Source organism: Hippopotamus amphibius, chromosome 2, assembly GCF_030028045.1.
Source record: "Hippopotamus amphibius kiboko isolate mHipAmp2 chromosome 2, mHipAmp2.hap2, whole genome shotgun sequence".
Classification (NCBI taxonomy): Eukaryota; Metazoa; Chordata; class Mammalia; order Artiodactyla; family Hippopotamidae; genus Hippopotamus; species Hippopotamus amphibius.
In genome coordinates this window covers 60,605,706-60,628,531 of record NC_080187.1, presented here as the reverse complement: position 1 = coordinate 60,628,531, position 22,826 = coordinate 60,605,706, and the positions used below count along the sequence as shown (strand labels likewise).

Below are 22,826 nucleotides of genomic sequence, written 5' to 3'. Positions count from 1 at the left end.
TAAAGTAGGTTTTTTTTTTTTTTAATGCTTTGTGACTCTGTCTTGAAGGAAAAGGAAAACAATTGGGAATCATTTAAACTATAAAATGATGGTAGGTAATTAACCAGAACAGATTGACACCCCTGTCCTCTGCAGCCTTGCAATGGATCGTGTCCGACCACCCCTCAGGGGTGCGTTTCCCGTGCACCCATTTCAGTCTGTGCGGATGCCAGGCTCTTGGTCACAAGCTTCAAAACCTTTGAACTCAGCTCTGGGCAGGGCAGGACCTGCAGGCGGAGGCCGTGTATTTGGAAAGCGAGAGGAGGCAGGCCCACAGAGTGGGCCAGTGCAAAAGGTAAGACCATGTCTGCATACATATTAGCAGCACACAGTTTATCATCAGGGCATTTCAAGGTACGTAGGAAACTGGGAAGCCCTATATGAAAGCGAAGGGTTTTTTTTGTTTGTTTATTGTTGTTTTCCCCTTAACAAGTAATTGCATCTTCTGGGAATGTATTTCAAATTCTAGAGTTTCAAGTCTAGAAAAAGTGCCTTGTAATGAATGTTAGATGGAGCTGGGTAAATGCCTTAGTTTTCTAGCTTCTATAAATATAAATACATACATACATAAGTGATAGGTTTAAAGGTACAGCTTTTTGCTTTTCTCTGAGTGTTTAGATTTCCACTCTGGGTTGGACTCTATGGTATTAGCAGCCACTCTTGCCTCTGAGGTCATAATTGTTAAGAATGATTCCTTTCAGAAGGCTCTTTGCCCAAATCTTTAAAGAAAAACAGGATCGGGCTTCCTAGGTGGCGCAGTGGTTAGGAATCTGCCTGCCAATGCAGAGGTCACGGGTTCGATCCCAGCTCCAGGAAGATCCCACATGCCGCAGAGCAACTAAGCCCGTGTGCCAAAAAAAAAAAAAAAGAAAAGAAAAGAAAAGAAAAACAGGATCTTCAGCTGTTGTTACTGCTGTGTGTGTACTTGCATGGACGTGCAGTCTTTTTTTTTTTTTTGAAGGGTATTTGTAATCTTCTTCCCACTTTTATATTATGGAAAATTTCAAATGTACAAATAAATAGAGAAGATAGTATAATGAGTATCTGTATCCCCATCATGTAGTTTTTTTCCCTCTCAAGTTTAGTACTTTCTAAAATTGGGTATGGGTGGACTTTCTTAATCTCCTAATTATGTAGTAATTTTAAGAATGTTATTTGTCTGTAATTAATAAATCTCAAAGAATAAAAGAGCAAATAAAAGAAGAGCCTAATAATGCAGTTATGACAATTTTAAGTAGTGTGGACAATGTCAGATGTAATGTTGTTCTGTAAAAAGAAACATTGATGACCGCAAGCCTTTATTTTTACTCAGGTGGATTGGCAACTCTAATTGGTGTGACAGTAGTAAACTTGCAAGATTTCTACAGGAAATCAGTAACAAGTTTTGTTGAAAGTTGTTTAAAAAAAATCGAGAACTTCTGATACCCTTAAATGATCTGTATTTGGGGAAAATTTATTAGCTAATACCCTTGTTCCCTTTTGCCTTAGGTGTACAGGAAATGATCTAGAAAAATACTTCTGCATTTGTTATAATCAAATCATGAACTATAACTTTTTATGCTTAAAAACCCAATGTGACATAGTTGTGTTTTTTTTTAAGACCATAAGGATTTAAACAGTTTTTAATGAGGTATTTTTATCCTTTATTCTTGTGACATTTATAGAATTTGAAGTGGATGATTTTTATTATTTACCAAGACTTTAAGAAAACCAACAGTATTTCTGGGGTTTTAAACTACATCTTGGAATAACTTTATTCTTTGACTTTCCGTAGGAATCTGTGGGTTTGGTCTCAATGTTCCGAGGACTGGCCATTGAAACAGTGTCCCAGACCCCTCTGAAACGGGAAGTGCCTCCTTTAGGTATGTGGAAAAACTAACTTGAGAAAATGTGGTATTATGTGTGATTGCTTCGTTCTTAAATTCACACAGTTTATCTTCAGAAAAATTTCTGTACTTTACAAAATGTTCAGCTCACAGTTACAGCTGGGGTTTGACCCTTCCGTTTAGGTAGAGGCATTTTAGGTCGAGGCTTGTCTACCAGTATGGCACGCAAGGACAAAGAAGAACCCCATCCCACTTTTCTGGATCCTTCAGTGTTGACAGCTGGGGATAGCAAGATGGCAGAGGCCTCTGTTGGTTGGAATAGGTGGGTAAAGTTGCTTTCTTGGGTAGCCATCAAATGCAGATGAAATATCTCTAAGTCCAAAGAGAAACTCTAAAGAGGGTTGTATTACCTCACAAAGAAACAATGCATGGTTTCATGGTAAGATTGGGTATTTTCCAAGAATAGTCAGCAGCTACTGATCCAGTCAGTCTTTGGACAAGGGTAAAAGCAGTTCTCCACTGCACAGTTCACCACTTCGTTTGTCCTCTTAAGAAGTCAGCCTGATGATGGTCGTGGTTCTTTAACCCAGGTGGGTCAAACTTCCACCTCAATTTCTGCTGTGGAAGTTGGCCCTGAGAGTCAGTATTAATAGCAGTTGATGAAGGAGTCATGTTGGCATATTGGATCTGGAGAGACTCCCAATGCTTGTGTCCCTTTTGCTGACTCCTCCAGGAAAAGAATGTAGATTTGGGGGACTCATTTAGACGGGGCACAGATAGAAGCATGATTCAGAAAGTCCTGATTTGCCTCTTTTCAACATTTCAGAATGCTTGGAAGAGGGAATTTTGATGCCTCTTTCTTACCAATGGGAAGAGCAGCTGGTGGTATAGGCAGAGGAGTATACAAGGCTCCTGGTGCCCTCAGCCTGGCTTCTCAGGATCCTGCTCAGCTGTTATCTCCACCACCTCTGCCCCCAACCCCCCTGCACTCTCTGGATCGCCCTGCACTTGGGACTGCAGAACACAAGGAAAAGTAAGTCAGGATCGCTGCCTTGCCTGCTTGGTGATGATGTGCAGGAGGCCCTTTCATAGTATTGCAAACTCTGTTCTGGTCTAAATCCTCCCTGGGTGGTAGGTACTGCAGGGTTATTTGTTTTGTTTTTTGCCACTGTGGAGAAAGAGAAAGAGGTGGGACAGTTCCTAATGAGGTGAAATGGGGTTAATGATAGAATGTATCTATCTAGAGTCTACTCATGGCTTTTCATTTCCTTCCCAATTCAGACATAGATCATTCTTTGTCATGTTGTAGATAAGGAAGTTATCTAGGAAATATATTGCAGCAGTTCATTTTTCTTTGTAGAACTAATTTTTATGTTCTTAGCTGGCCTAGTTATTCCAGTGATATTACTAGGACAAATAGGGTGACCTTGCTTCTCTAATTAGATATTGCTAAAAATTTGCCTTCTGGCTTTCAAAGATTTTTTTGTATGTCTTGATTCTTGGTCTGTGTACCTGTAAGCAAAGTGTGAAATACTAGTTCCCCCAAACTGTCTCCTTCCCTTCCCTTCCCTCCCCTCCCCTGCCCTCCCCCCCTTCCCCTTCCCTTCCCTTCCCCTCCCTTCCCTTCCCTTCCCTTCCCTTCCATTTTTGTGGCATGGGTTATTTGTTTGTTTTTGGTATATGTGGGTGCTTTTGTTTTTTATTTTTGTTTTCTAGAGAGCTTTTTGTGAAGCAAGGAACAAAAGGAACACCTCAGTCTTTGGGATTGAACCTTATCAAAATACAGTGTCATAATGAAGCAGTTTATCAATATCATGTGACTTTCAGGTATTCACAGCTTTTTCTCCCACCTGTATGGTTCACTTCTTAGAGGGCAGTAATGAAATAGTTCCACAGGAATAACTGAATTGTTTTTCTGTATAATTCTTGATGTATCTTCCCCCCTACAATAAATCATATACTCAGATCCCCTCAGTAAGTTTAAAGTTAACATTTTTGTGTGTGTTTGGCTATATTACCAATCCAGATTTTAATAGGTGCAATTTTATGCATGAGTTCAGAGGTGGATTTTCTGTGAAGTTAATGAAACTTAAGTTCAGGGCCTTTTACTTGCATAGACCCCTATGCAAGTTATCTTGTATCTGTAATTTTGTATTCCTCTTCTTAAAGAGAGCCCCCCTCGATGGTATAAGATACACACCCCACAATACCTGGATCCTCCCTGCCTGAGTCTTACACCAGCATTTGATGGCTCTCCAGTGTCTTGTCTAGGGTTAAATTTGAGGGTGAAAAAAACAGAAAATAACTTTAATTTTGTATCAGTAACTTTAAGATTTATCATACTTATTTAAAAGTTAAGAGTTCATATTAGGCTGTGTTCACTTTGAAAATCTCAGGAGAGCCATTAGCTGGAGGTTATTAGCTGGAATTGTGAAAATGAATGAGTGTTTTGGAATATCTTTGGAGAAAATAGGAAGATGAAAGACTGAGTTTTTGAAGCACAAGAAGAAAAGTGGAGTGAAAGAAAGAAGAAAGGAAACTGAAGACGGGTTATAAAGCCTAAAAAAAGAAGGACCCATTTGAATGAGGAGGAGATGGTTGACTTTGGCCACAGGGGGAAAAGTTATTTAATTTGCTTTCAAGAGGCACCCTTGGTGATTTTCTAGTAGCTTTGCTAGTGTTCTGGAGACAAAAACTAGATTAAAAGAACAAAGGAGAGCATGGGCCATGGGAGATAGCCATTGAATTGGCCACTTATTTTAAAACTATGTAGGAGGAGTGAGAAATGGAATGATAATTAGAGAGGGTAGCAGGATTGCTTTAAAGGTTTCAGTGATGTAAGAAACCAGAGCTGAGCACGTGTGACAAGTGAAGAGAATGAGTCAGGAAACCGGGTTGTAATTGAAGTTGCAAGAGGGGAGGGTAGTGGGAATGGCCCTGCTCCGGAATGTAAGGGAAGGCGATGGGTGTTAATGAGAGGGAAGAGTACTTAGAAATGTATTGATGGCTGTTAACGAAATGGAAAGGAGTGTGAGACTCCTCACAGGTCTCTGCATTGACCAGGCTGTGGAGAAGACACGGATTCTACAAATTTCAAGATTGTAGATGTGGACCTTTGTAGCCACAATGTGAAGAGGATGCCAGGCCATTGAGAGACTACTGAGAGGATGTATTACAGTGGCTGGTCATCCTGTAGCTTCCTTGACATGATGGGCTCTAAAAAGACATTTAAATACTGTTTCTGGGGCATAATGCCATGTATGTGTATGAGTTTTTTTGAAGAAGCGTTTTGCAGTGTGATGTTAGCATGTGAGTGCATAGTTTTGGCGATGACTATATTGGATTACCACTTGATTTTTTTGTTGATATTATCTTTCTTCATGTACTTGAATATGCTTGACTCTTTTTAGCCTTGAATTTGTTTAAACTTTGAAGTTGTAGAATAAGGTTGTGTGTTACTGTGATCTAATAGGACAATCATTGTACAAAGTAGCGACTGGGCTTTTTCAGAGCTGTAAGATTTGTGACAATGAATTGATAAAAAGTTGAATTGCTGTGAGTGAAAAAATGGTTAGAGTAAAATCCTATATTTTTAAAAAATATAGTTTTTAAAAAGTGTGTATTTCTACAGACGTTAGAGCAAGGATTAGCAAACTGTGGAAAGCCTGTGAGGCAAATCTGGCCCACCGCCTGTTTTTGCAATAAAGTTTTGCTGCAACATAGCCATACTTATAAGTTTACATATTGTCCACAGGGCTTTTGTGCTATGTTAGCAGAGTTGAGTAGTTGCAGCAGAGACCATATGGCCTGTGAAACCTTTCCATAAAAGAGTTCTGACCCTCTGGTCTAACTCTCGAAGAATGTACACTGACATGCTAAGGCAGTTGTGTTTGGGTGGTGGAATTATGGATTGTTTTTATTTTCTGTGAGCCAGTATCCTTGGGTCAGAGTTCTTTTTTTAGTCAGATATATTTGAATTTTTTAATATGACCACTAGATGGAGCAGTAGTCATAAGTGACTACTTCTCTAACAGACCTACTACACAGCTGTAAAGTCAAGCTGAAATAAAATCCTCTTTATTATTTTCTAGCCCCAATGTGGAATGCAAAAGCATGAGGTTTGGCATGTTGAAGGACCATCAAACTGTCACCGGAAACGTCACTGCTTTTGATGGATCCATTCTCTATCTGCCTGTTAAGCTTCAACAAGTGAGACCAAATAGGAAATGCAGTTTGAAATGAGGCATGAGTGGTGGGAAATTATAGTGTCCCAGAACATTTGAGTTGTACTTTCCTATTCTAAGAGGAAAGACAGACTTCTCCATAACAAAGAAATTGCAGACTGAGAAACTTCTGCCTTTCAGTTCTTTCTAGTCCCTTCTCTCTTAAGAGGAGTGATTGGAAGCCTTTGACCTCAATGACAAAGAACAGTTTGTCACTATTTCAAATTCAGAGGGCTCTATTGCTAGTTCTCCATTGGGTTTCTCTTACCAAATCCTTTTGTAAATCCTACTTGTCATGCTGTGATTTTGTCCGGTATGGACAGCAAAGTAACAGAAAAGAATGAAACATGTTTAAGATATTTTAGTGTTCTAGAACACAGTTGGATTCGATTTGGGCTTGGTAGTGTTGTCATTTCTTTTTACTTGCATATGTTTATTTGTTAGGTTCTCGAGTTAAAAAGTCAAAGGAAAACTGACAGTGCTGAGATCATCATTAAGATTCAGTTGACAAAGATCCTGGAGCCCTGTTCTGACTTGTGCATTCCCTTCTACAATGTTGTTTTCCGTCGGTGAGAAACAGCTGAGGTCTTATTTTCTTTAACCTCAGTCTTGTATTTGTAACAAGGCTTTTCAGGAAGCTTGGATGGTATCAAACTACAGTGTGTATATAGATGAGTTTGGAAACATTTAATAAATAAATGGATGACATTAAGGCTAACTTATTAAAAGTTATCTTAAGTGATTGGCCAGGTTTGGGTATATGAAAGTAGATTTGAGGTAGCCAGATAGTAGGGGATGGGTTCCTTCAATTTATTCAGGAACTTTAAAAGAAAATGTTCATGACACGTATTTAATGGTGCTGATGGTGGGGTACTTGAAGAGGTAGTGTGTAAAAATTTTGGGTAGCGTTTTTCCCAGTCCTTTGAATTTTGGGATACAAATGGCTCATAATTTTTTAACTTTTTTGAAGACTCCCAAATTTTCATATAACTGTTATTCCCAAACCACCTCTTTTAAAATGAAACACAGAACTTGATTTCTGCTTAGTAAGCTGAACTGCCAGGAACAAACATAACTTCCTATGCCAGACTGATATTCACAAATTTAGAAATGGACTCTCTTGTGCTCTTTTTAGTTAATGTAAATTGAGCTTGGGAAGTCAACTTAATTTTTGGTTACCTAGTTATTAGAAAAGCTGTGATCAGTTGCATATACTGCAAGATAAATGCTTCAGTAATTTTTATTTTTCTTTTGGCAAGTGTTCTCAGCATAAAAGCTATATTGTGCAAAGAGCATCAACATTTCTGCCCTTTTAAAAAGGCTTCCAAAGAAAAATATAGCTAAGAGCAATTGAACTTAATTATTTTTAATTCTTCTACTAGAAAACCCATTCTTGCTCTTTATTTCAGGGTAATGAAACTTTTAGATATGAAGCTTGTGGGGAGGAACTTCTATGACCCTACAAGTGCTATGGTACTGCAGCAACACAGGTAGGTGGTGTTTTCTTCTTCCTCACTTTTGAATGTTCTGGAGAGAAATTTTTCATTGCAATCACCATATTAGTATTTTATGACAGTGAGTACAATTTATAAGTTAATTATCTTCCATAATTTAGATTTTAGTAAGTTCACAATGCAATTGACTTAGTTTGTTTCCTGTTGCTTTCTCATTGTTATTAGGGAGGGGCAGTATCTGCTCAAAGTATTGCCTCCAATGGAGGCATGGAAATATCTGTGGTTCTTTTAGAACCCCAGGGTAAAGGCCACCTATGTCTTCAGATTGCAGATCTGGCCAGGCTATGCAGCTAGCATCCGGAGGACAGATGGAGGTCTTTTCCTGCTAGCTGATGTCTCCCATAAGGTCATTCGGAATGATTCTGTGCTGGATGTCATGTGAGTGAATGGTGGGATCTACGTTTAACAAGCTAACAATTTTCTGAGAAGTTCACTAATAGCTGGTAATGAATTTAGATTAGCCATTGTTCTGTTTGCGTTTTAAATTGTGGAATAGATTGAGAATATTGAATGGATATGCTGTTTCCGTGAGTCCTACCAGGATAGGCATCTGAATAGAGACCTGCTGCACTTAGACTGAGGAGGAATGTTTCTAAGTTTCTGGTTAAGAAGACTTGGTTTAATACACACACACCCGAGTTTTTGTTTAAGTGTATTACTCTAGTAAATACTACAGTAAATATAGATGTGTATAATTTGTAATGGCTATGTGAAATCCTGTCTTATATACAAATCTGTGTGCATCTATGATTTTTTTTAGGTTGTATACCTAGAAGTGGAATTACTTAATGAAAAGGCCGAATATTTTAAAGATTTGAAATAAATATTTATTATAAGATATTTAAATATGTATTGACTGATTACTGTCTAGAAAACTTAGTTTATTCTTTAGCCAGATATGTATAACTAGTGGGTGTTATCAGGCTTATGAATCTTTGCTTATCTTGTAAATTCGTTCATTCCATCAACATATGTTTATAGAGCTCCAGTTTGTACCAGAGTTTTGGGACTTATCAGTAAACAAAGATCTCTGTCTTCACAGAGGTTGCATTAGGTGAGATACACAGTAAATAATAAACATGGTAAGTAAATTGTATAGTGTACTAGAAGTGATAAGATCTATGGAAGGAAAAAAAAGGTAGAAGAGATCAGGAGAACTAGGGGTGAGGTGGCGTGGGGTAGGGTAGGGTAGAAAGCTGTCATTTAAGTAGCATGTCAAGCTCATTTGAACCAACAGTTGGAACAGGTGAGGGAGTTAGCCACGTGAACATATGGGCTAAGGGAATTCTTGTTAGAGGGACAGCTGAGGTAAAGGCCTGAGACAGAAATATGCCTGGCTCTTTGAGGAGCAGCAGGGAGGTCAGGGTGGCTAGAGCAGAGCAAGTGATGTGAGAGCAGTGGAAGGATGGAGTATATGGATGAGCTGAAGATGTAGAGTTGGTAAGTCTTTTGTCAAGGTTTTCAGTTTTGCTGTGAGTGAAACATAGGGCTTGTAGCCAAGGAGTGACATGATGTGACTTGAGTTGTGAAAGGATCCCCTCCTTGTTACTGTGTGGAGAATAGGCTTGATGGGATAGGGTAGAAGTGGGGAGACCAGCCAGGAATCTCTTGTAGTAATCCAATGGAGAAATGAGGGTGGGAGGAGTGAAGGTAGTGAGAAGTGGTTGGCTTCTGGATATGTTCTCAAACTGTTGTTTAGTCTGTTTCCCAGCTGGATGTGGGGTATGAGAGAAAGAGGTTGAGGATGACTCAGACTTTTTTGAGTGCATTTGTAATAATTTATTTTGTCTCTCCTAGACTCTCTCTCCTTGATGGTGGGGACCATGTCTCTTTCTCTCACATGGTACACCCAGACCTAATTTATTCCTAATCTCTGTAGTAAGTGTTCAAGAATGTTTATTAAATAAAAATAGATGTCTTTAAATTCACTTTCTTCCTTTCTTTTTTCTTTTCTTCTTTTTTTTCTTCTCTTTTCTTTTCCCTCCCTCCCTTCCTCTTTCCCTCTCCTTCCTTCCTTCCTTCTCTCTCTCTCTCTCTTTCTTTCTTCCTTTTTCTTATTTCTGTCTCTGTTTTTCTGCTTAAAGAAAGATCTACTTGTTTTGTTTTTATTTCCAGTGTTTTAAACCTTCTGCAACTTATCTTGGTGTGATATTAGGATCATCATGATTGTTTTGGTACTGTTACACAATTTATTGAACAACATTGTTTTTAGATTTAAATCACTGTGTTTATCATATGCTAAAATAGTTGGATTTATTTCTGAATATTTCATTTTGAACCACTGGTTAAAACCAATGTGATACTGTTTTAATTATTGCAGTTTTATTAGGTTTTAATATTTGTTGAGGAATTCTGTTTTCAGAATTTTTACTCTGTACCCCTCCTTACTCTTTCATGTGAAACTTTGAATAATTTAGTGAAAATAAGATGAAAAGTCAATTGGCAATTTGATTGACTGGGGGAGAGTGTTGAGTGAGGCTTCCTGTTCATAAATATGGCGTGTCTTTTCATTTATTGAAATTTATTTTATTTTTATTAAAGTTTTACTTTTATTAAAGTTTTAGTCATGTTATGAGTAAACAAAAAGTATATATAGGTGAGCTATGTAGCATATACTGTGATTATTTTTATTTTCTGCACAATTGTTTATCTTGGATATAAAAATTGTCTTTTAGAAACTTTTTCTAAGTACATTATTTTATATGTATTTACCATTAATTCAACTTCAGATTCACATCCACTTGTGTAATCTCACTGCAGATTTAGACACTAGGTATTTTGTCAATTTTATTCTCCTTCTCCCGTCCCCCATCCCTTCCAAAATCATGTTTCTTGGATTGCTTAAATCAGATTATATCTAGCTTTGAGCTCCTGTTCTCCGAGATAGTAAGAAGTCCTAAGTCAGGCATCACCCCATTATGTCACACACACAGACCCTGGGATATTCATGATCCTGGTCCTAGTTCGGCTGCAGTGCCTAGCACTGAGTCTTGGAGAGCATGACTGGGCTGCCAAGTGTGGGGCTCTGCACGTCTTAGTTTTTCTCTCGCAGCCTTGCAGCTGTTACACACCTGGGGTTTTGCCACCTTTCTTTCCCTATACCCTTTATGTTGTTATGAACCATTGGAAACCACAAAAAAGCAGTTATTTTCCTTGGAAGTAAGGTCTTTAGAAATGTAGCAATTTTTATCCTTAACAGGAATGCTTGGCTTCCTAAATGTCCATTGAGAGATGAATGGATAAAGAAGATGTGGTGTGTGTGTATACACACACACACACACACACATATATATACACATGTGTATACACACACAATGGAACACTAAGCCATAAGAAAGGATGAATTAATGCCATTTGCAGCAACATGGATGGATCTAGAGATTATCATACTAAGTGAAGTAAGTCAGAAAGAGAAAAACAAATACCATACAATATCACTTGTATGTGGAATCTGAAATATGACGCAAATGAACTTATTTACAAAACAGAAATAGACTCACAGACATAGAAAACAAACTTATGGTTACCAAAGGGGAAAGGGGCTAGGGGAGGGGCAAATTAGGAGTTTGGGATTAGCAGATACAAAGTACTATACGTAAAACAGATAACAAGGTCCTACTATATAGCACAGGGAACTATATTCAATGTCCTGTAATAAACCACAGTGGAAAAGAATATGGAAAAGAATAGGTATGTATGTATATAACTGAATCACTTTGCTGTACACAGAATCAACTATACTTCAATAAAAGGGGAAAAATCAACTATACTTCAATAAAAGGGGAAAAAAATCAACTATACGTCAATAAAAGGGAAAAAAAAAGAATGGTTGGCTTATTTCTCAAAGGGTAATGAACAAATAAGGTTAAGTTTCATATGTTGCTATTAAGTTCTCAATAATGCATTTAACAGCACATTCCCACAGGATTTGATATCATCTTAGAAATCTCTGTGAAAATCTGTTTGCCTTAAGTTTGGACTGCTTGCTTTGGAGGCTGGCTGATAGTTACTATCTGGGATTCCTCTTCACTGTGGTGAGAATTCCCTTTCCTTCTCACCACAGGTCTCTTATAGCTTGATTCCATGATGACTTCTTCCTGCCATACTCTCTTGTTTGTGAGATCTTACATGTTTGAAATCCCTTTATTTTATCTTACTTTGGGCATAGAATTTGAGATTGGAGATCATTTTCCCTCAGAATTTAAAAATGGTGGTTCCATTGTCTTTTTTTTTTTTTTTTTTGGTTTAATCTTTATTCATGTTCACATATTCTTTCACAATGAAACTATTTCCATATTTAAATTTAACTCTTTGGGTATTCTCATAGTAATGCTCTATTTGAATACACCTTATTTCTGAATTTTTCCCTTTTTCATTCCGTAGGTGAGTAAACAACCACCTCCTGCACCATCCTTGTATCTTTTTTACATTATTTGTACCTTTTGAGCAAGCCCCAAACTTGCTTTTGATATTGCTTCATCCTTTTTTTTCATATTTTAATTTCAGATTTGATGTTAAATGCTGTGTAGGAACTACACTTTTAAAAAATTATATGGTTAGTAATATATGTTAGTATTGGTATGGCAAGTCCTTCCACTTTGCTCTTATCTCCACTGTCTTCCTTTTTCTTTCCTATAACTATTTTTCACATTTATTTTCCAGATTAATTTCAGAATATTTTTGTTGAGCTCACCAAAAAATGCCACTGTAGTTTTGCTCCATTTTCTTTTTGTTTTCAGATTTGCTGTTGAAAAAACCTATAGCCATTCATCTTTTTTGAAATTAAATTTATTTTTTATCGAGGTATAGTTGATTTACAATATTATGTTAGTTTCAGATGTACAACAGCGAAGTGATTCAAAATTTTTATAGATTATACTCTAAAGTTACTATAAAATATTGACTATATTCCCTGTGCTGTGTGATATATCCTTGTAGCTTGTTTATTTTGGACATAATTATTTGGACCCCCTTAATCCCATACCCCAGTCTTGCCCTCCACCCTTCCCTCTACCCACCGGTAACCACTAGTTTGTTCTGTACATCTGTGAATCTGTTTCTTTTTTGTTATATTCACTAGTCTGTTTTATTTTTGAGATTCTACATATAAGTGATAACATGCAGTATTTGTCTTTCTTTGACTTATTTCACTAAGCATAATACCCTCCAAGTCCATCCATATTGTTGCAAATGACAAAATTTCATTCTTTTTTTATGGCTGAATAATATTCCTGTGTGTGTGTGTGTGTGTGTACAGGCATGTGCGCACCCACGTGTATGTGTGTGTATGTATGAATCTCACTTCTTCCTTATCCATTCATCTGCTCATGGACACTTAGGCACTTAGGTTACTTCCATATCTTGGCTATTGTGAATAGTAATAATAATCATAATGCTGTGAACAGTGGTGTGCATGCATCTTTATGAATTAGTGTTTTCTTTGGATATATACCAAGGAGTGGCATTGCTAGATCACGTAATATATTTTTAGGTTTTTGAGGAACCTCAATACTATTTTCCTCAGAGGCTGTACCAAAAAAAAAAAATTTACACTCTCACTAACAGTGTACAAAGGTTCCCTTTTCTTCACATCCTTGCCAACATTTGTTTATTTATTTATTTTTTTGGCACACGGGCTTAGTTGCTCCATGGCATGTGGAATCTTCTGGAGCGGGGATTGAACCCGTGTCCTCTGCATTGGCAGGTGGATTCTTAACCACTGCGCCACCTAGGAAGCCCCAACATTTGTTATTTGTGATCTTTTTGATGACAGTCATTTTAACAGGTGTGAGGTACTGTCTCATTGTGGTTTTGATTTGCATTTTTCTGATGATTAGCAGTGTTGAGCATCATTTCATGTGCCTATTGGCCATCAGTATGTCTTTGGAAAAATATCTATCCATGTCTTCTACCCATTTTTTAATTGAGTTGTTTTTGTGATATGACTTGTATGAGCTGTTTATATATTTTGAATATTAACCCCTTATTGGTCATATCATTTGCAGATATTTTCTGCTATTCAGTAGGTTGTCTTTTGGTTTTGTCCAGGGTTTCCTTTGTTGTGCAAAGGAGAGTTTTTATCATAAATGGATGTTGAATTTTGTCAAAAGCTTTTTCTGCATCTATTGAGATGATTGTTGATTTTTGTCCTTCAATTTGTTAATGTGGTGTGTCACACTGATTGATTTGTGGTTATTGAACCATCCCTGGAATAAAGCCCACTTGATCATGGTATATAAATCTTTTTAATGAATGGTTTATAAATCCTTGAATTTAGTTTGCTAATATTTTGTTGAGAATTTTTGTATCTACATTCATCAGTGATACTGGCTTATAATTTTCTTTTTTGAGGATATCTTTGTCTGGTTTTTGGTATCAGGGTGATGCTGGCCTCATAGAATGAGTTCAGAATTTGCCTTCCTTAGCAAGTTTTTGCAGTAATTTAAGAAGAATAGGTGTTAACTATTGTGTAAATTTTTGGTAGAATTCACCTGTGAAACCATCTGCTCCTGGACTTTTGTTTGTTGTGAGTTTTTTTATTGTTGGAATTTCATTACTGGTAATTGGTCTGCTCAGATTGTCTATTTCTTCCTGGTTCAGTCTTGGGAAATTGTACGAGGGCGAGTCAAAAATTTTCTGCACTCCATTTATATTAAAACTTCTGTTGGCCACACTGTCTTAGTGCTTTCTGTTCAAGGCTACTGTCTCCCCAGTCACTGCTGTGCAGGTGGGAACATGTTACATCAGTTCATTTGTAACTGTAGTGCGAGCAAAAATGGATGCCCCACTTGTGATTTGCATGAAAGAGCAGCATGCAGTGATTGATTTTTTGTGATCTGAGGGTGTACCTGGTACCATTATTTATCGAAAACTTTGTGCGCAATATGGAGAAAGTGTTTTGTCATGAAGAAGTGTGTATGAATAGATAGAGAAGTTCAAGGAAGGTCGCACAAGTGTTAGCTCTCAAGGAGGAGTTGGACGCCTGTCCACGTCCACGGCTAAAGACAACATTGAGTACACATGAAATGATTCTGTCGAATAGACGAGTGACAGTGGATTATGTGTCAAGTCATTTGCAAATCAGCCATGGCTCAAAGGTTCAACAGTCAACAGTGCTCGTTACAGTGAGATGCTTATTGAAGAGCTGTAGCCTAAACTTCGGATTAAATGCAGAGGGCTGCTATCCAAGGGCATTGTGATCTTGCATGACAATGTACATCCACACACTTCTGCCCACACTGTTGACACTCTGAAAAAACTTCGTTTTGAGGTGTTAAAGCATCCTCCCTATAGTCCTTATCTTGCTCCATCGGACTTTCACCTGTTTGGTCCCCTGCAAGCAGCCTTATGAGGATGAAGATTCACTTCTGAGGAAGAAGTGAAGACAGCAGTGCATTCGTGGCTCACAGCTCAGCCTACAACATTTTTTAATGCGGGAACACAAAAGCTTGTTGACAGATGGACAAAGTGTAATGAAAAGCAAGGAGTTTATGTCAAAAAATGATGTATTTGTTTTTTCTAAAAGTCAATTAAAGTAAATTCTGCAGCCAGAGTATGGATAATTTTTGATTCACCTTTGAACATTTCTAGGAATTTGTCTATTTCATTTATGTTGTCCATTTTTTTCATATAGTTGTTTGTAGTAATCTCTTGTAATCCTTTGTATTTCTGTGGTGATGGTGTGACTTCTTTTACATTTCTGATTTTATTGATTTGGGCTCTCTTTTTTTCTTGATATGTCTAGCTAAAAGTTTATCACTTTTGCTTATCTTTTCCAAGAACTAGCTCTTAGTTTCATTAATCCTTTCTGTTGCCTTTTTAATCTCTATTTTACTTATTTCTGCTCTGATCTTTATGATTTCTCTTCTACTAACTTTGGGTTTTGTTTGTTGTTTTTCTAGTTCCTGTAGGTGTAAAGTTAGGTTGTTTATCCGAGATTTTTCTTCTTTCTACAAGATAGGCTTGTATTTCTATAAACTTCCCTCTTAGAACTACTTTTGCTGTGTCCCGTAGATTTTGGATCATTGTGTTTTTGTTTTCATTTGTCTCCAGGTATTTTTTGAGTTCTTCAGTGACCCATTGTTTAGTAACTCATTGTTTAGCCTCTACGTGTTTGTTTTTTGCAGTTTTCTTCCTTGTAGTTGATTTCTAGTCTCATAGTGTTGTGGTCAGAAGAGATGCTTGATATGATTTCATTTTTCTTAAATTTACCAAGAATTGTTCAGTAGCCTAGCATGTGATCTATCCTGGAGAATGTTCTATATGCACTTGAAAAGAATGTGTAATCTGCCCTTTAAGGCCAGTGTTTCCTTACTGAGTTTCTATCTGGATGCTCCGTCCATTGATGTAAGTGGGGAGTTAAAGTCCCTTACTATTATTGTATTACTGTCATTTTCTCCTTTTATGTCTGTTTATATTTTCTTTATGTATTTAGGTGCTTCCATGTTGGCTACATATATGAGGGTGAGTCAAAAATTATCCGCACTCTGGTTACATTAAAACTTCTGTAAATTCTACAGCCAGAGAGCAGATAATTTTTGACTCACCCTTGTATATTTATAATTATTTCATCTTCTTCTTGGCTTGATCCCTTGATCACTATGTAATGTTCTTCCCTGTTTGTTGTAGCACTTTGTTTTTTGTTTTTGTTTAATCTTTATCGGAGTATGATTGCTTTACACTATTGTGTCAGTTTCTGCTGTACAACAGAGTGAAAAAGCCACATGTATACACACATCCCCACATCCCCTCCCTCTTGAGCGTCTCTCCCAACCTCCTCCATCCCACTCCCCTAAGTCTTCACAAAGCATCAAACTGGTCTCCCTATGCCCTAGCTTGCCACTAGCCATCTATTTTACATTTGGTAGTGTGTGTATGTCGATGCTACTCTCTCACTACGTCCCAGCTTCCCCCCCCTTGTGTCCTCAAGTCCATTCTCTACGTTTGCATTCTGTTCCTACCCTGCCACTAGGTTCATCAGTACCATTTTTCTAGATTCCGTAAATATGTGTTAGCATACAGTATTTGTTCTTCTCTTTCTGGCTTACTTCACTCTGTATGACAGACTCTAGGTCCATCCACTTCACTGCGAATAGCTCAATTTCATCCATTTTTATGGCTGAGTAATATTCCATTGTATATATGTTGCACATCTTGTTTATCCATTCATCTGTCGATGGACATTTAGATTGCTTCCATGTCCTGGCTATTGTAAATAATGCTGCAGTGAACATTGTGGTACATGTATCTTTTTGAATAATGGTTTTCTCCAGGTATATGCCCAGTAATGGGATTGCTGGGTTGATCCTTCATGACCCACCTCCCAGAATAATGGAAATAAAAACAAAAATAAACAAATAGGACCTAATGAAACTTAAAAGCTTTTGCACAGCAAAGGAAGCCATAAACAAGACAAAAAGACAACCCTCAGAATGGGAGAAAATATTTGTTAATGAAGCAACTGACAAAGGATTAATCTCCAAAATACACAAGCAGCTCATGCAGCTCAATATCAAAAAAACAAACAACCCAATGCAAAAATGGGTGGAAGACCTAAATAGACATTTCTCCAAGGCAGTCTTTGTTTGAAAGTCTATTTTGTCTGATATAAATATTGCTACCCTGGCTTTCTTTTGATTTCCATTTGCATGGAATACTTTTCCATCATCTCACTTTCAGTCTATGTATGTCTATAGATCTGAAGTGAGTCTCTTGTAAGCAACATATATATGGGTCTTGTTTTTGTATCCATTCAGCTACTCTGACTGAATGGATCGTTCACAGTAGCTGAATTGAATCATTTGGTCTGTTTACATTTAGAGTAGTTACTGATAGGTATGTACATATTGCCATTTTGTTAATTTTTTGGGGTTGTTTTTGTAGTTCTATTTTATTCCTTTCTTCTTTTATTCTCTTCCCTTGTAATTTGATAACTATCTTCAGTGTTATGTTTGGATTCCTGTCTCTTTCTTTGTGTATATCTATTATGGATTTCTGGTTTGTGTTTATCATGAAGTTTATATATAGCACAATATATATGTGTGATTTTGTATACATGGTTATTTTAAGTTGCTGATCTCTTAATTTCAAACACATTTTAACCACTCCACATTTTTCACTCCTCTCCGCCAATGATTACTGTTTTTGACTCATATTTTTATCTTTTTGTTTTGTGTTTTGTGGATATAGATGATTTTACTGCTTTGTCTTTTCACGTTCCTTCTAGCTTTGTATGTGCTTGATATACTACTTTTACTGTATATTTACCTTTACCAGTGAGCTTTTTCTTTCATAATTTTCACGTCTCTAGTTGTGGCCTTTTCTTTTTTGCTTAGAGAAATCCCTTTAACATTTCTTGGTAAAGCTGGTTTGGTGGTGCTGATGTCTTTTAGCTTTTCTTGTCTGTAAAGCTTTTGTTCTCTCTATCAAATTTGAACAAGAGCCTTGCTGGTCAGAGTATTCTTAGTTGTAGGTTTTCCCCTTTCATCACTTTAAATATATTGTGCCACCCCCCCCCCCTTTTTTTTTTCTGGGAGAGGGAAGGATTTATTATTACTTGCAGCAAGTAAAGAGAACACTGGAGATCTTTCCCAAAGCAGTGTCTCCTGTGCCACTCTCTTCTGGCTTGCAGAGTTTCTGCTGAAAAGTGAGTTGATAGCCTTATGGGAGTTTCTTTGTATATAACTTGTCACTTTTCCCTTGCTACTTTTAGTATTCTCTCTTTATCTTTAGTTTTTGTCATTTTAATTACAGTGTGTCTTGGTGTGGTCCTCTTTCGGTTGATCCTGTTTGGGACTCTTTAGTGCTTCCTTGAACTGGATGTCTGTTTCCTTTCCCACGTTAGGGAAATTTTCAGCTATTACATCTTCAAATCTGTTCTTTGCCCCTTTCTTTCTCTCTTCTCTTTCTGGGATGCCTGTAATATGAATGTGTTATACTTGATGTTGTCCCAGATGTCTCTTAAATTGTCCTCATTTCTTTTCATTCTTTTTGCTTTTTTGTTGTTATTGTTCAGCCTCAGTCATTTTCTACTCAGACTTCTAGCTTGCTGATCCATTCCTCTGTATCATTTTATCTACCGTTGATTCCTTCTAGTGTATATTTCATTTCAGTTATTGTATTCTTCAGCTCCTTTTGGTTTCCCTTTGTATCTTCTCTTTTTTAAACTTCTCACTCCATTCATCCATTCTTCTCCAGAGTTCTTTGATCAGAGCGGTTTACTGGGTAGATTGCCTGTCTGCACTTCACTTAGTTCTTCTGGTTTTATCTTGTTCCTTCATTTGGACCATATTCCTCTGTCTCCTCATTTTGCCTAACTTGCTGTTTTTATTTCTGTGTATCTGGTAGGTTGGTTATGTTTCCTGATTTTGGTGGAGTGGCTTTTTTTGGAGATGTTCTGTGTGTCCCAGCTGCTTAGTCCCCTCTGATCACCAGAGCTATATGCTCTATGGGTGCCCCCATATGGGCTGCATTGGTCCTTCTTTTGTGGTGGGCTGACTGTTGTGGGTGGTCTGGTAGGTGTGGCTGGCCCTGGTCCAGTTGGTTGCCAGGCCCTGCATTGTACAGAGTTTGCCAGCTGCTGGTTGGCATGACTAGTCACAAGGTTGCTGGCTGTGGAACTCCAGGGCTTCCTGGGACTAGTGCTGGCTCATTGGTGGGCAGAGCTGGGTTCTGGCATGGGTGTTTGTGAGGCTGATGTTCCCAGATGTAGTGTCGGCCTGTTGGTGATTGGGGCTGGATCCAAGAGTGGTTGGCTGAAGAGTCCAAGGTATCTTAGAGCTAGCTGGTATTGGCCTGCCAGTGGGTGGGCTTGGGCCTAGGACTTTCCTGAGGCTGGTGTCAGCCTGCTGGTATGCAGGGATGGGGCTCAGGAGGTTTTAGGAATAGTGCTGGCTCACTGTGGGGTAGAGCCATGTCCTGGGATCTCTGGCTGCAGGGCCCTGTGTGTGTGGGGTGGTCCCCATAGCTGGTGTCACCCTGCTGGTTGGTGGGGCTAGATCTCAGGGCTGTTGCCTGAGGGGGCCGCTGGTATCGTGGAACAAGAGTTGGTCTGCTGGTGGGCAGGGCTGGCGCCCAGGTTGTCCTGGTGCTGGTACTTGCCCACTGGCAGAGTGAGGCTAGTCCTGAGGCTAGAGCCTGCCTGCCGGTGAACAGGGCCAGGATCCATGGGATCCTGGGGCTGGTGACTGCCCACTGACAAGTGGAGCTAGGTCCCGGGGTCTCTGGCTATAGGGCCTCAGGGGTCCTGACTCTAGTGCCTGTGCACTGGTGTGTGGAGCCGGGTCATGGGCCATCTGGTGGACAGGGCTGTGTCCAGTGGTGGCTGTGGGCTCAGGGGGGGGTCTTAAGGCAGCCTGCCTGCTGGTAGATGTGGCTGTTTCCCTGCCTGGGTAGTTGCCAGGTCTGAGGCATCCCAGTACTGGTGCCTGCAGGCTGGTAGGTAAAGTAGGGGGTTGGGTCCTGAGGCTGATAAGGTAGAGGGAGGATTCCAAAGTGGTACTTGCCAGCACCAGTGTCCATGTGATGGAACAGATTCCCCAAAATGGCTGCTGCCAGTGTCCATGTCCCCCATGTGAGCTGCAGTTGCTTCTTGCCTCTCTGGGAGACTCTCCAGATCAGCAGATAGGTCTGGTCCAGTCTCCTTTCAAATTTGTACTTCTGTCCTGGGTCCTAGAGTATGTGAGATTTTGTGTGAGTCCTTTAAGAGTGGAATCTCTATTCCCCACAGATCTCCTGAAAATAAGCCCCACTGGCCTTCAAAGCAGAACATTCTGGGTGCTTGTCTTCCTGGTGTAGGACCCTGTGCAGGGGAGCCCAATGTGGGGCTCACACCTCTCACTCCTTGGGAGAACCTCTGCAATTGTAATTATCCCCCCGTTTGTGGGCCACCCCCCCAGGGGTGTGGGACTTAATTACGTCAGGATTCCACCCCTCCTACCCACCTCATTGTGGTTCCTTCTTTATATCTTTAGTTGTAAAAGATATTTTCTGGTAGATTCTGGTCTTTCTCATCAGTAGTGCTCTGTAAATAGTTGTAATATTGACATGTCCATGAGAGGAGGTGAGCTCAGAGTCTTCCTACTCTGTTGTCTTCCATTCTGATTTCTGATTCCAGAATCTTTCTGTCTTCCTCCTCCATGCCCCCTTGGAAGCTTTGGGAGCCCCTCTTTACTCCAGTATTCTGAAATTTTATTGGTTCTTCATTTCTTCCGCATCTCTTAGGATTCCATCTTACTATTTTCTCTTTGCTTGAAGAACCCCCTGTAGTATTTCCTTTAGTGTGGAATCTGCTAATGACATATTCTCTTAATTTTTGTTTATTTAAAAATAAAAATGTGTTTTATCTTGCCCCTAATGTAGAATTCTGGGTTTGGCAGTTGTTTTCTTTAAGCACTTTGAAAATACCTCATTATCTTCTGACTTGCAATATTTCTATTAGTGAATCAACTACCAGTATTACCTTTTTTTTAAGGTATTATATCTTTTTTTTGGTCTTTGGTATTTTCAGCAGTTTCACTATTCAGGCATACCTCATTTTATTGCACTAGGCGTTATGGTGTTTCTTACAAATTGAAGGTTTGTGGCAACCCTGCATTAAAAAACTCTGTTGGCACCATTTTTCCAACAGCATTTGCTCACTTTTTGTCTTTGTCACATTTTGATAATTCTTGCAATAGTTCAAACTTTTTTTAATCATGATTACATTTGTTATGGTGATCTGTGATCAGTGATCTTTGATGTCACGATTGCAAAAAAGATTACAACTTGCTGAAGGCTCAGATGATGATTAGCATTTTTTAGCAATAAAGTATTTTTTAATTATATATGTACAGTTTTTAGACATAATGCTGCTGCACACTTAATAGACCACAGTTTAGTATAAACACACTAGGAAACCAAAAGTTTTGTGTGACTTGCTTTATTGTGATACTCGCTTTGTTATAGTCATCTGGAACTTAACCACAGTATCTCTGAGGAATACCTGTAATGTGTCTGGGTGTGGTTTCCCAGTATTTCTACTGCTTGGCCCTTCTGTAATCAAGCTCCACTGAGTCTGGATTTATTGATTTGTTTCTAATGAATGAAATATGGCAACAACCCAGTCACAAAATGTGCAGAAGACTAAGTAGACATTTCTCCAAAGAAGACATGTGGATGGCCAACAGACACATGAAAAGATGCTCAAAGTTGCTAATTATTAGAGAAATGCAAATCAAAACTACAGTGAGGTATCATCTCACTCTGGTCAGAATGGCCATCATCAAAAAGTCTGGAAGTGATAAATGCTGGAGAGGGTGTGGAGAAAAAGACACCTCTACACTGTTGATGGGAATGTAAATTGGTGCAGCCACAATGGGGAACAGTATGTGGGTTCCTTAAAAAACTAAAAATAGAGCTACCATATTATCCGGCAATTCCACCCCTGGGCATATATCCAGGGAAAACTTAATTCAAAAGAATGTGTGCACCCCATTGTTCATAGCAGCACTGTTTACAATAGCCAAGACATGGAAGCAACCTGAATGTCCATTGACAGATAAATGGATAAAGAAGATGCGGTACACATGCGAGCGAACACACACACACACACACACACAATGCACTATTACTCAGCCATGAAAAAGAATGAAATGGCACTTGCAGCAATATGGACGGACCTAGAGATTATCATATTAAGTGAAGTAAGTCAGACAGAAAAAGACAAATATGATATGACTTATGTGTGGAATCTGAAAAAAAAAAAAAAGCTACAAATGAACTTATTTACAAACCAGAAATAGACTTACAGACATAGAAAACAAGCTTATGGTTACCAAAGGGGAAAGGAGGAAGGGATAAATTAGGAGTTTAGGATTAACGTATACATACTACTATATGTAAAATAAACAAGGACCTTCTGTATAGCACAGGGAACTGTATTCAGTATCTTGTAATAACTTATAATGGAAAAGAATCTGAAAAAGAATAGGTATATATGTATAACTAAATCACTTTGCTGTGCAGCTGAAACTGACACAACATTGTAAATCAGCTATACTTCAGTTTTCAAAAAAGAATATGGCAGAAGGAATCGGATATCACTTTTTTAAAAAATTGGCATGTAATTGAGATATAATGTCATATTAATTTTAAGTGTACAACGTAATGAAATATGTATATATTGTGAAATGACCACCACAGTAAGTCTCATTAACATCCATTACCAGACAAGGTTACTTTTTTTT

General features: G+C 38.4%; 1 protein-coding gene across 2 annotated transcripts in view; it reads left to right on the top strand.

The window, feature by feature from the left end:
- The first annotated feature begins 142 nt into the window (after positions 1 to 142).
- The window catches only part of PIWIL2 (piwi like RNA-mediated gene silencing 2), a 90,728-nt gene continuing 68,044 nt past the window's right edge, over positions 143 to 22,826 (top strand). For both annotated transcript variants that reach the window (XM_057723420.1, XM_057723419.1), the window contains exons 1-9: positions 143 to 334; positions 1,814 to 1,901; positions 2,049 to 2,187; positions 2,692 to 2,898; positions 3,582 to 3,692; positions 5,957 to 6,074; positions 6,533 to 6,657; positions 7,498 to 7,578; positions 7,867 to 7,980. In XM_057723420.1, coding sequence (XP_057579403.1) covers positions 143 to 334; positions 1,814 to 1,901; positions 2,049 to 2,187; positions 2,692 to 2,898; positions 3,582 to 3,692; positions 5,957 to 6,074; positions 6,533 to 6,657; positions 7,498 to 7,578; positions 7,867 to 7,980 — 1,175 coding nt within the window. The remainder of the gene's footprint in view (positions 335 to 1,813; positions 1,902 to 2,048; positions 2,188 to 2,691; positions 2,899 to 3,581; positions 3,693 to 5,956; positions 6,075 to 6,532; positions 6,658 to 7,497; positions 7,579 to 7,866; positions 7,981 to 22,826) is intronic.